Source organism: Sarcophilus harrisii, unplaced genomic scaffold, assembly GCF_902635505.1.
Source record: "Sarcophilus harrisii unplaced genomic scaffold, mSarHar1.11, whole genome shotgun sequence".
Classification (NCBI taxonomy): Eukaryota; Metazoa; Chordata; class Mammalia; order Dasyuromorphia; family Dasyuridae; genus Sarcophilus; species Sarcophilus harrisii.
In genome coordinates this window covers 1-11,885 of record NW_022290941.1, presented here as the reverse complement: position 1 = coordinate 11,885, position 11,885 = coordinate 1, and the positions used below count along the sequence as shown (strand labels likewise).

Below are 11,885 nucleotides of genomic sequence, written 5' to 3'. Positions count from 1 at the left end.
CTGTGGAAATTGCTCTGCATTTTCTGGGAGCTTTGGTTTCTCCCCGTTTCTTCCCTGGGAGTTCCTCCGGTCTCTTCCCAGTTTTCCCCGGGAGCTCCTCCGATCTCTCCTCCTTTCTCCCTGGGAGAGCCTACAGTCTTTCCCCGTTTTTCACTGAAAGTTCCTCTGGTCTCTCCGTTTTCCCGCTGTGAGCTCGGTTCCCTCCCTTTCCCAAACCCTGAGAGCTCAGATCCCTCCCCTTTTTCCCCAGGAGAGCTCAGATCTCTTCCCCCTTTTCTCCCCTGGGAGATCAAATCTCTCCCCCTTTTCCCTAGGAACTCAGGTCTTTCCTTTCTCCCCTTCCCAAGAGCTTAGATCTGTTCCCTTTTCCTCTTGGGAGCTCAGGGCTCTCCTCTTTTTTTTTTTTTTTCCTCCTTGGAGTTGAGCTCTCTCAGCATTCCTGCACCCAGGCCTGTGCTTGCAGCTCCCAGGTAGGTCTGAGACAGCACGCTCCATATTTAGACGCCCACTGGCTGCCCTTGCATTTGGGTCTCCTCTTCTGATCTTGGGGTATATGACCTCCCATTCTGCCAGGAACACACCTTTCTACCAAGGCTGCATTTTGGATGATAGCCCCCATCCCTTAACCTTTTCCAGACTCCCAATCACTTCCCAAACTTGCCTAGATTTTGCATTGGGTCCCACTTTGCCAGACTTCAGACTTTTTCCATAATTTCAGCCTTCTGATCAGGACCCAGCTGTCCCATCTCCCCATTGTTATACATTCAGCGGTGCTGCCTTCAGACTCCAAGCTTAAACTCCACCAGAAAGTCCCAGCATTCCTTCCTAACTCCTAGGTAGATCTGAGGGTTAGTCTTGCTACTTTCCTAGGCTCAGTTGCCCACCACTTCTCACTGGCCCTGACTTCCATGACTTCCATTGGTCTGTCTTGCCTCCCAGATCCTAACCCTGATCCCCAGACTTCCTGCTTCCCTGGCCTCTCTTTTGTCTGAGCTCTCAGAGTTGAATGCCAGACTGGATTTTGTCTCCCAGGCTTAGGCTTGCCCTGGCATTTCCTGGGAGTTCCATTTTGAAGCCCTCCCCACTTTTGCTCCCTGTTACTCAATGCAGTCAGTCTTTTCTCCAGAATAATAATGTGTGTTTAGTTGGATGGAAGGGAGGTAGGGAGACAGAGGACCAGTTGGAGGGGGAAAGCTCTGACTCAGAAGCCATGGAGGCTGACGGGTCTCCTCTCATCTGGGATCCCAAAGCCCCTTGTATCTCTAAGGTCTTAGTAGAAGGATGTAGAGAAGAGGAGTAAAGACCATCTTCCTTTCCAAACCTGACCCTCCCTGCATTGTTCATTCTGTGGGGTATAGAAGACCCAGAAATTACAAGAGTTTTACTGTCAGGGCCCCAAACAGCATTATCCCAGGCTATGAAATCAAAGGCAGTCAGCCTGCGACTAGGATGAGGCGAAGCTGAGCTTTTCTATGCAGAGGAAAAGAAGGGAGGGACTCTCCTGGGGGTCCTGATTTTCTCTAGGTTTTCAGAGAGACAAAATTACCCCCCCCACCATGGTTACATTGTGGGCCCCTTGAGGGTGGGAGCAGCAAGACCCTGAGATAAAGACCAGGGACCAAAGAGAGGAACTTAAGAAAAAAGAATCACTCTGGGTGTTTGCTACCTCCACAGGAAGTCTGGAGCCAGAGGGAATGAGCCCTAGGAACCGTGGACCTCCTCAGGTGAGTGCAGTCCATCCACAGACCTGACCAACATCAACAGTCATAGCTGTTAAGGAGAGACTGGAGAGAAAGAAGGGCTAGGAAATGTTGTCTCTATAAACATTTCTATAACATCTCTATAAACAAGGAGGTGGGGACATCTGAGCCTCATTTAATCAAAGGAAGGAAGGAAGAATGCCCCGGACATCTGCAGATAAAGGGAGAAATGCAGTTTAATTCCCAGTGAATTGACTGGAGCAAATTCTATCCATTCTATTCTTCCAGGTCAACCCAGGACCTGCTGCAACCTATAGCAGCTAGGTTTTCTCTATGTTTTCAGAGAGACAAAATTACATGGAGGATGGGCTGTGGAGCTGTCAGGGCGTGATGTATGGGTCATTTCTGTACATAAACAGGCATCGGGGAACCCAGTGGTAACACTGCCCTGCCCAATTGATTCCTTGGACCGTTGGCATCTTGGATTCTGATACACATACACACACGCACGCACACGCACATACACACGCGCACACACACACATACCCCACTCCCACTTCACAATTTGTTTCTTAGTTCCTCCTCATTACAAGAGACTGATGAGGTCCACCACATCATCATGAATCTCCATTACAGAGGGAGCAGGTCTTTGGGCCTACCCAGTACCCCTCCTCATCCAAAGTCTCTCCCCCCTCCTCTTTGTTTCCTGTACCAATCTCCCTGAAGCTCCTAAAAACCCTTCACACAGAGTTTGATCTGCACTGGCCAGGAGCCGAGCTTGGAAAGCTTCTCAGCTCTTGTCCTGGTCATCAGAGCAGAAACTGTCCTCCTGGGCTGCTCCTGTCCTTCCTCAAGTCCACCAAGCCTTCCCAGGTCTCCCTGAATCCCTCCCCTTGACCATGCCCTGGCTCCAGTCAATAAGCACTGAGAAAGGCCTTGGGTCCAAGGGCAAGAGTTCCAGTACACAGAGCTCTGGGGCATCCTGCTGCTCTGATGCTTCTAAGACCTGCCATGGCACAGGGACCGATCTTTCCTGTCTAAAAGAGGCTGCTGGTCATCCTCACCTCTGTAGTTCCTGGGCCCCAAGTACTTTGCCAACTGTTTTTTTTTGTTTTGTTTTGTTTGTTTGTTTGTTTTTTGTGTTTTAACTTAGGCTCCCCCATGCAGAGTACTAGGCACTGGCAGAGACCATGGGAACAACTGGGAGAAAAGGAAGGATTAAGAGAGTCACATTAGTATGTCATGGCACTCCAGGTTATCAGATATTATGATTGCTATAGGTTGCAGCAGGTCCTGGGTTGACCTGGAAGAATAGAATGGATAGAATTTACTCCAGTCAATTCACTGGGAATTAAACTGCATTTCTCCCTTTATCTGCAGATGTCTGGGGCATTCTTCCTTCCTTCCTTTGATTAAATGAGGCTCAGATGTCCCCACCTCCTTGTTTATAGAGATGTTATAGAAATATTTATAGAGACAACATTTCCTAGCCCTTCTTTCTCTCCAGTTTCTCCTTAAGATCTTCCAGATATAACAGAACCCCTCCCAACTTTATGCTACTTTGATTTTCTGTGAGCCCAAATAGGAAACAGAAGGAACACATGCCACTTACTATGATTGTAACTAGTTCTTCCTTTTATTTTGAGTCCTTGAGGCTAGTTCATTCTAGATTCTTTTTAGTATTGCTTCATTTGCGTCTGAACTTTGTGTTTTCTACATTTGTGATCTTTTCCTTAGGAATGCTTGGAAGGACTTTCATTAAAGATCCTTTTCCTCTAAAAACATTCCATTTGTTTTCGCTTTATAATTTTCTCTTGGCCATAAGATCTAGTCCTTTTGCCTTCTGTCGGATCCTATTCCAAGTTCTGTTCTCTTTAATGAAAGTTGCTGCTAAATTGCGTCAGGTCCTAATGGTGGCCCCTTGGTACTTGAATGTACTGAACTTTCTGGAGGCTTGCAGGATTTTTCTCATCGATTGGCAGCTCTACATTTTGGCAATCGTTTCCTGGGAATTTTCCTTTGGACATATCTTTCAGGAAGTTGGTGTTGTTTGAGGTAGATGCAGAAAGAAATGTGAGACTTTTTCTCTTGGGCACCAGGAGCTCTATCTACATGAATGCATACAGACTAGTCATGAGAGAGACAAGAAGGACTGCCAAAAGAGGTTGCCCATTTCACCTTTGCCATTTGCTATTTCAGTGAATTGATTTTATGCTCTCTTCTTTTTGATCATATTAGTAAAGGTTTTCTCCACTTTTTGAATCATTTCAAAGAAGCCATTTTTGTTTTTGTCACTTTTTTATATCCAATTTTTCTAATCATCTATTTCCCTTTTAATTTTATTATCGCCTTTTTTATTTATATTGAGTTTTTCATTTATTTTCTCTAGTTTTTTTAATAATGCATATTCAATTAAACGGTTCCTATTCTTTATTTACAGTGTGTGATGATAAGGCTACAAGCCCCACCCCACCCCCCTTGAGACTGCTTTAGCTGAACCTCAGAAATTTTGGGATATTGTTTAATCATATTCATTTTCTTTTACAAAGTTATCATTTCTAAGATTTGTCCTCTGACTCAGTCATGATGTAATAAGTCACAGGTAAATCTCCTTTTAGGTTTGTATTTTTTGTTGGTGATCTTTGAACCAATTTTCATTTTTATTTCTTTAGGGAATGAAAGAGTATATTGATTATATCTGACTTTTTTCATCTGTGTGAAGGATCTCTGTATCCCAATGGTTAATTTTTGTAAAAGTGCCATGTGTTGAAAAGAAATATGCATATTCCTCTTTTGTCCCATTTAGAAGATGCCATAAGTCTTTTACCTCAAGTTTTTCTAGACATTTGTTCATCTCTTCTACATTATCTCATGAAGCATTTCTTCATCCCCCTTTTCCCTCTTAGTTCTCTTTGTATTCCTCCTCTTTGACCTTCAACTAGTCCTGTTCTTATTAGTTTTCTGATTTCATCCATTTTCCTCTTTCTAATGTTGATTTTCCTCTCCTCACTCTCCACCTTCCTTTGCTGTTTTGTTAGATTTTGGTCTATATTAGTCCCCATTCTGAGCCTGTGCTGTAGGAGCTTTCTGCCACTGCTTGTGGACCAGAGTTCCTTTCAGAATCCTGTATCAGGGCAGGTGTCAGCAGCAAGAGTGACAATGCCCCCAACTCCAAGATAAGGGGATTTTTCAGGCACTAAAGCCCCAGCCTCAGGGTGAGGTCCCCTCTCTCCTATAAGAATATCCATCAGTGGAATCCAGCTCCAAAGATTTTTGGGCACCAAATATAATGTCCAGGCTAGCTCCCTGCAGGGCCTCAGGATCAGTCAGAGTCAGGATAAATTAACATTCTTGGTCTTTAGAGGGAGAAGTGAGGGAGGCAGGCAAGCTGCCATGCAGTTTGCCAAAGATGTATCCTGGGTTCTGGACTCAGGATTCTCCAGCCTCTCTCCTCCTCGTCCTGTAGCCAAGTAAGACCGACTTCTCTCCCTCAGCCCTCCAATCCTTGCCTACTATTACCTTGCCACTGAATATTCAGCAAGCGCCAATGATGAGGAAAGCCATCACATTACCATATCATCTAAATATATGTATATAGAGCCATTATCTCACATTAAATAGTTAATTAGCTTTTAGTGCTCTGCTGTCTAATTCAAGCACACCTTTTCAGAGTTTCAGTCCTCTACACAAAGGCAGGCCTCCTGCCTTGCTTCACCTTTTCCAAGTTTCTGCCCTCCTCCCTGACTCCCCATATGATCTTCTCCTTGGCAATTACAAAAAGTATAAAAAAGCAAAGAAATCCTCAGTGGATCAGAAGTGAAATAATAGAATAAAGGAAATAAACTGTGAAATGTGCCTTACATATAGACCAGGATGAGATCAGGGAAGCAATTCCTAGCTTGACTTATGTGTGTAAAATTCACAGTTGCCTTTCTCTTTGGCCAAAGGTGGTTTATTTAGGAGAAGAGGTCATAGATAAAAGGAAGAGGTAAGATGGGCACAGGGAGTGGGAAATAGGAAATGGGGTTGGGAGAGTAATAGGATTACCAAGGAAAAGAGTGTGGAAGAATTCATTAATGGAACATGCCTAGTGGCCCTAGGATGCCGTTCCTTATTCGTTCCATACCAAGTCACTTCTCAGCTTTATTTTAACGGATCCTAAATTCAATCAGTCTCTTAATGACCACAGTTTAAAAGTTGACTCTGAGTCTCAGAAAGCCTATGGCCTGTGGGAAATCCCTGCTCTGTGTTTTGGTTTCCTCCTGAAAATTGGAAGGGATTGGACTCTACTTCTAGAGGGTCTTTCAGCTCCATATCTTCTGACTTTTGATGCTTCAGGAGGTTGTGACATTCAAGGACGTGGCTGTGGACTTCACCCAGGAGGAGTGGGAGCTCTTGGACCCCTCTCAGAAGGAGCTGTACAAGGAGGTCATGGTGGAGAATGCCTGGAACTTGCTCTCCCTGGGTAAGAGCACTTCCCCTGATAATTACAAGTCTACAAGAAAAGGGAATACCCTCTTTGCCCAGTGTGAAGGACTTGGGGTGGGAGAAGAGAAGGGGAAGGTCTGGTCTTGTATGGTATGAAAGGATCTGGGGATTTTCTTTGTTGTTTCTGAATCTCTTTCTTACCCATTTCCTGGTCAAAGATTAAATTAAGGGAAGCATCTCAAACATGGAACTAATCTTAGGGGTTAGCCCCTACCTGGACATGAATTTTGTCCACCAAAGCTCTGAAACTCTGCTCTAGAAGCTTTTTCTTTCAACTCGTTCTTTTTTTTTTAGAGAGGTTTGAAATATTTGGGATATTCCTTCTTTTGTGCATCAATTTGTGGATAAACACCTGGTGTCCCTCGTATGGGAAGTTTTTCCTTAATCTGTCTTTTTGGATTGCGCTTGTTATTCTGTAAAAAGGGAGCCTTACAGGAAGGGTGTAGGAGGGAAGGTGGCCTTGGCCTCTCTCATAGTAAGCTGTATAAATAGTGGGCACATCCTGCCTTAGGTGACTTGCTTTTCAAGCCCCAATGGGTGAGTATTGACTGATACATGTCTGAAAGCAATACGTAACTGAACGAAGCACAAATGCAAGATTCCCCGTCTCTGGCCCTTTCCTTTGAGTTTGGGGGAAGACTTTCCAGGCTGTTCTTCCCCTAGAAAGCATCCTGTCAGTCATTTCCCAGACAACGACAGCATCCTCTGTCCCAGGTACATTGCCTCTCGAGCCATTCTCACAAGGCAGCCCCGATTTCCAGTTGTTTTGCCCTGACAGAGCCGCTGAGGATACTTTTGGTGCACACAGATCGATCTCTTTGTATTTGTGCCCAGGAGGTAATATTAGGCTGTGGCTCATTGGCACAGATTTTCACCACAATCCCTTGGATAATGGCTTTCACCACTTAAACCGTGGGTCAGAAGGCGCTGATGGAGAGCACTCTTACTCCCTCCCTTTGCTGGGGTCTGTTTCTCATTTTAAGTGCTTGTTGTGGGTGGGCGGGAGAGGGGGGCTGTGTAAGTGCTGGTGTAGATGGGGCCAGGCTGACCTCTGTGTCTTTGGGAGGAGAGGGGCTGTGGATTTCAAGACTTTCAGGGAGTCCCTCAGAACCACTCTTTGCCCCTGATAGTCTGCTTTTAGACCTGGGGGCTTGACCACCTCCCTCGCTATATCCGAGCTGGGTTCCCGGGCAACGCTTGGGGCACGCCACCTGCGTTCTCCGGGCGGGGCTCCCACACCTGGTAGGGTCTCAGGGTCTGGACCCTGCGCCCAGCCCATTGCCAATTACTGCCTAGGTTGTAGGGCGCCCACAGTCACCCCCCGCCTTAGCTCTTGATTCAGCACCACGCTCCTCCCTAGCAGACCGTGGGTCTCTGCTCTCTCTCTAAGTGCCCCGGCACCTCTGCCCTTGGCACGGGCTAGTCTCAGCGAGGGCTTCCTCATTAGCCCTCGGCCCGGCTGGGGGCCTGGCTCTGCCGCTGGGGATGTTCCTGTGAGTCAGAGCCCGGGCTGGAAGGAACCATGATTGACACTACAGCTGGCCAGGCCAGTGGGGAGAGCTCCCCAGATGCCTCAGGCCCCAAGCCCCAGTGCAGATGGTGGCAGCCATCCTGCTCTCTGAGCACGCCCTCCCCTCACAAGGCTCATGCCCAGTGTGGTGGCTGCCGGCCCTTGAGTCAGACCCCTCTGCACTCAGCCCACAGACCAGAGCTGCAGGAGCGGGCCTGATCCCAGCCTTCCATGTACTGGGAAACAAGGGTGGTGGGCTCCTCCCTTGTACGGATTTGCTTCCTGATTTGGAGGCTCTGGGAGGTGGGGCAGCCTCATGTCCGGTGGGATCAGTGAGACTAGGCTCCACACTCAAAAAATCTGTCGCTCCTAGATTCCCCTGAAAGCAATGCCACTGTTTGAAAGCAGCCGGCCCAGTTGGGCCAGAGAGGGCACTGGTGACTCCTGTCAGCAGGGGGAGAGCCTTGTGGAGCTCTGTGGCTGGAGCCGGGATTGAGAAGGGTCTGAAGAAAGTCCGGGGCGGGGACTCCTGGGGTTATTTTCTGGGGCTCGGACAGAAGCCTTGTGTCCACCTGCAGCTTGCTTCTGGTCTTCGCGCCGGGCCGAGGTGCCCAAGGGTTTCTTATTTTGCCCCCCCTCCCCGGCCGGGCCGCCCAGCGGCTGCACCCAGGCCCCTGCTGGAAGCTTCCTTGCGCCATCTCGGCGGCCATTGGATCTGTTGGACAGAACTGGGGCACAGGCGGCCTGTGGGGAAGCAAGAAGGGCGGGCCCCTCCTCCCCGGGCTCCCACTGCCCGCCTGGCCAGGAAACGGGCCGGCCCTGGGTTCTGGGCTCCCTCGGCTGCCTTGGCCCTACTGGCCCCGGCCCCTCTCCGATCAGCTGAGGGCTCTGGCTCAGTCAGAGATGGTGCCTGTGGGCACCTGTTCGGGAGGGGAGGAGGGCCCAGGGCCTTTAGCCAATAGGACTGTCTTCTGCCACACTGGCGCCTGTGGCAGGGAAGTTGTGGCTCCTCATGGAGGTGCTGGGGATGTGGGCGGTTCTAGTCCCTCTTTGGAATTGGGTTAGCGGCACCTGAGCCTATGGCGGACTCCAGTCTCAGTTTCCCCTTCTTGAAGGGACTTTGCCGGTAGAGGTTCTAATTCGAGTCAGAGGGGGCTTCAGCAGCATTTGGCAGAACAACCCTGTCTGATGTGCTGAGAAACTGAGTCTCAGGGTCAATGGGTGCCTGCCCGTGCTACACGGGCCCTGGGACTGGGATCTTTCTCGACCTAGAGCTCAGGACCTGACCTCCGGGGCCACAGAGTCTCAGAGGTCTAACACGTTTTACACTTGGGGAAACCGAGGCAGAGCATCCCTGCCCTCCCCCCACATTTTCTGGGACTCAGGCTGGGGGTCCCTTTCTGAAAGCCCAGCCCCCTCCAGGCACCTCGTATCCCCGGGAGGGGCTGAGGGTCCCTGAGACTGAGCCCCGGCCTCCTCCTAGGTGTGGGGAACAGGTGGAGAAGGGTTCGCGCCTCAGCGCACCGGATCTTGTCCCAGTGCCGCCGCCTGACTTAAAGCAGCCGAGGGGATTTCGCTTGAGCTCCTGCCCTGGTATGATGATTTGTGTGGGGCTTGGGGTCCTCGGAGAAGCAGAGGCGGAAGGTCTTGGGGGGCAACCCTCAGCCCCATCCCTCGCCTTCGACCCCCAGGCTCCTCGCCCCTTCTGGGGGTCCCCCCCCAAGCCGCAGTCCACCCTGACGCTCTTGTGCCCCCCCCCAGGCATCCGCCCCCAAATCATGAACGGCCCCTTACACCCCCGGCCCCTGGTGGCGCTGCTGGACGGGCGGGACTGCACCGTGGAGATGCCCATCCTGAAGGACCTGGCCACCGTGGCCTTCTGTGACGCACAATCCACGCAAGAGATCCACGAGAAGGTGAGCGCCCCCCGGCCGCACGCCCCGCCCCCCTCCACTCTGCACTCTGACCCTCAGGCTCAGGGGGCTGTAAGAACGGGGCCAGCTGATGAGCGCTGAGCTGGCCCAGACTGGAGGGCGAGGGGCTCCCTGAGTCAGAGATCAGGCAGACTTGTGGTCGCTCAGCCTTGCTCGTATTTGTCTGGACAGAAGGTTGCAAGCTGCCCCTCTGCCCCCGAGTGAGGGGCCCAACCTGTGCCCGGGAGTCCTGGTCCCTTTCCCAGTGACCCCCAAGCCCGGCTGCAGGGGCTGCTGTTGAGTGAAGGGACGGGCGCTCCCCGGCCCCGGGCCTGGCCAAGGCACAGAGGGCAGCTCCGCCCCCGCCCCCTGGGGAAGCCCCCCACTGTCCGTGTCCGGCTCTCCTTGGCAGACCCTGCTCGGGCTCATTTACAGAAGAGGAAACTGAGGCAGGCGGCAGGAAGGAGCTTGTCACACAAGTAGGAGAGTCTGGCTCTGTCTGAGGGTCCCCAGGGCGCAGCCCACTGCCTTGTACACGGCGGGGGCACAATTGGTGCTCTTGCACAGCTCAGCCGAGGCCCACCCTGCCTGATGGGCACAAGGCTGGCAGGAAGGGCCTCCCCCGGGGGGGGGGGGCCGGAGCTGGCCTGAGGGAGGAGTCCCCGGAGGCCCTTCAGGGCCAGGCCGGGCAGGGAGTGCTCCCAGGGACGGACGCACAGTAGGTGCTTCCCCAAGGTTTATTGATGGCTCGGCCTTAGTCACATCCACACCAGCCCGGGGCGTCTGCCGGGCCCTCAGTGCCCAGACAGCCCCGGGAGTCCTCGGCCCCGCATCAGCCCCTCTGACAGACGGGGAAACTGAGGCTGTGCCCGGGGTCCCTTGGCCGGGAAAGGGCCGGGGACTCGGATCTGGACTCGGGTCCCCCTGGCTTGGGCCCCCTGACCCCGGCTCTCCTCGGGCCAGGTGCTGAACGAAGCCGTGGGAGCCATGATGTACCACACCATCACCCTCACCCGCGAGGACCTGGAGAAGTTCAAGGCGCTGCGCGTCATCGTGCGCATCGGCAGCGGCTACGACAACGTGGACATCAAGGCGGCCGGGGAGCTCGGTGTGCTGGGGGGGAGGGAGGGCACAGTGGGGGGGATGTTCCAGCAGGTCCCAGCGGGGACCTGGTGTGTCCCAGAGGGGTCCCCGGCCGTCCCGGTCTCACCTCTGGCCTCTCCCTCCCCAGGAATCGCCGTCTGTAACATCCCCTCGGCGGCTGTGGAGGAGACGGCCGACTCCACCATCTGCCACATCCTCAACCTCTACCGGCGGAACACGTGGCTGTACCAGGCGCTGCGGGAGGGCACGCGGGTGCAGAGCGTGGAGCAGATCCGCGAGGTGGCCTCGGGGGCGGCACGCATCCGCGGGGAGACGCTCGGCCTCATCGGCTTCGGTACGTGCGGCCGGGACACCCCTCCCACCCTCCACTTCACAAACGGGGGACTGAGGCCCCGGGAGGAGACAAGGGCCGGGTCCTCCCCGCTCCTGCTCACCCGGGCTCTCAGGGCCGCTCCTGTCAGGCCTCAGTTTCTCCATCTGCAAAGTGGAGGCATTGAGCCCGAGTCGTCCTCCCCAGCTTGGCGCCAACTGCACTCTGAGCTGAAGGGTGGAGGGCGAGCAGAGACGGCCCCACGGCTGGTGGCCATTGGGTGGCCATCGAGGGCGCCTTCCCCTTCTCAAAGGAGGCAGATTCAGAGCGCGGCCCTGGGCAGCTGGGCAGCCGGGCAGCGACCCCAAGCCCCGCCAGCCGCCCCTGCCAGGGTTTAATCCGTGTCTGCTTGGGAGGCCCTTCAGGACAGGGACCCGGCCCCGGGGCCTTGGTGGGCTCAGGATCCCCCAGGGAGATGGGGCTGTGCGTGTGCACTCCTGGTGTGTACGTGTGAGTGCCCCCCGGGGGGGGGGGTGTACTGCCAGAGCCTCCCGGTTCTGGGGGGCCGGCCCGTGTCCGCCGGCCGGCCAGGGGAGGAACGCTGCACGCCCTTTGTGTTTCCGCAGGTCGCACCGGGCAGGCCGTCGCCGTCCGCGCCAAGGCCTTTGGCTTCAGTGTCATATTCTACGACCCCTACTTGCAGGACGGCATCGAGCGCTCGCTGGGCGTGCAGCGGATCTACACCCTGCAGGACCTGCTCTACCAGAGCGACTGCGTGTCCCTGCACTGCAACCTCAACGAGCACAACCACCACCTCATCAATGACTTCACCATCAAGCAGGTGAGGGGCCGGCCCCTCA

At 53.1% G+C, this 11,885-nt stretch overlaps 2 protein-coding genes across 2 annotated transcripts; both read left to right on the top strand.

The window, feature by feature from the left end:
* Positions 1–424: 424 nt before the first annotated feature.
* Positions 425–6,420, top strand: LOC100913834 (zinc finger protein 382-like; the record flags this gene model as incomplete). The annotated part of the gene is made up of 3 exons (XM_031945315.1): positions 425–470; positions 1,675–1,724; positions 6,039–6,420. Coding segments are annotated over 3 exons (342 nt in total), but the record flags the coding sequence as incomplete, so codon positions are not given.
* Positions 6,421–9,438: 3,018 nt separating this feature from the next.
* LOC116420445 (C-terminal-binding protein 2) lies at positions 9,439–11,873 on the top strand (the record flags this gene model as incomplete). Its single annotated transcript, XM_031945316.1, has 4 exons — positions 9,439–9,614; positions 10,575–10,719; positions 10,843–11,049; positions 11,652–11,873. Coding segments are annotated over exons 1-4 (712 nt in total), but the record flags the coding sequence as incomplete, so codon positions are not given.
* Positions 11,874–11,885: the final 12 nt, after the last annotated feature.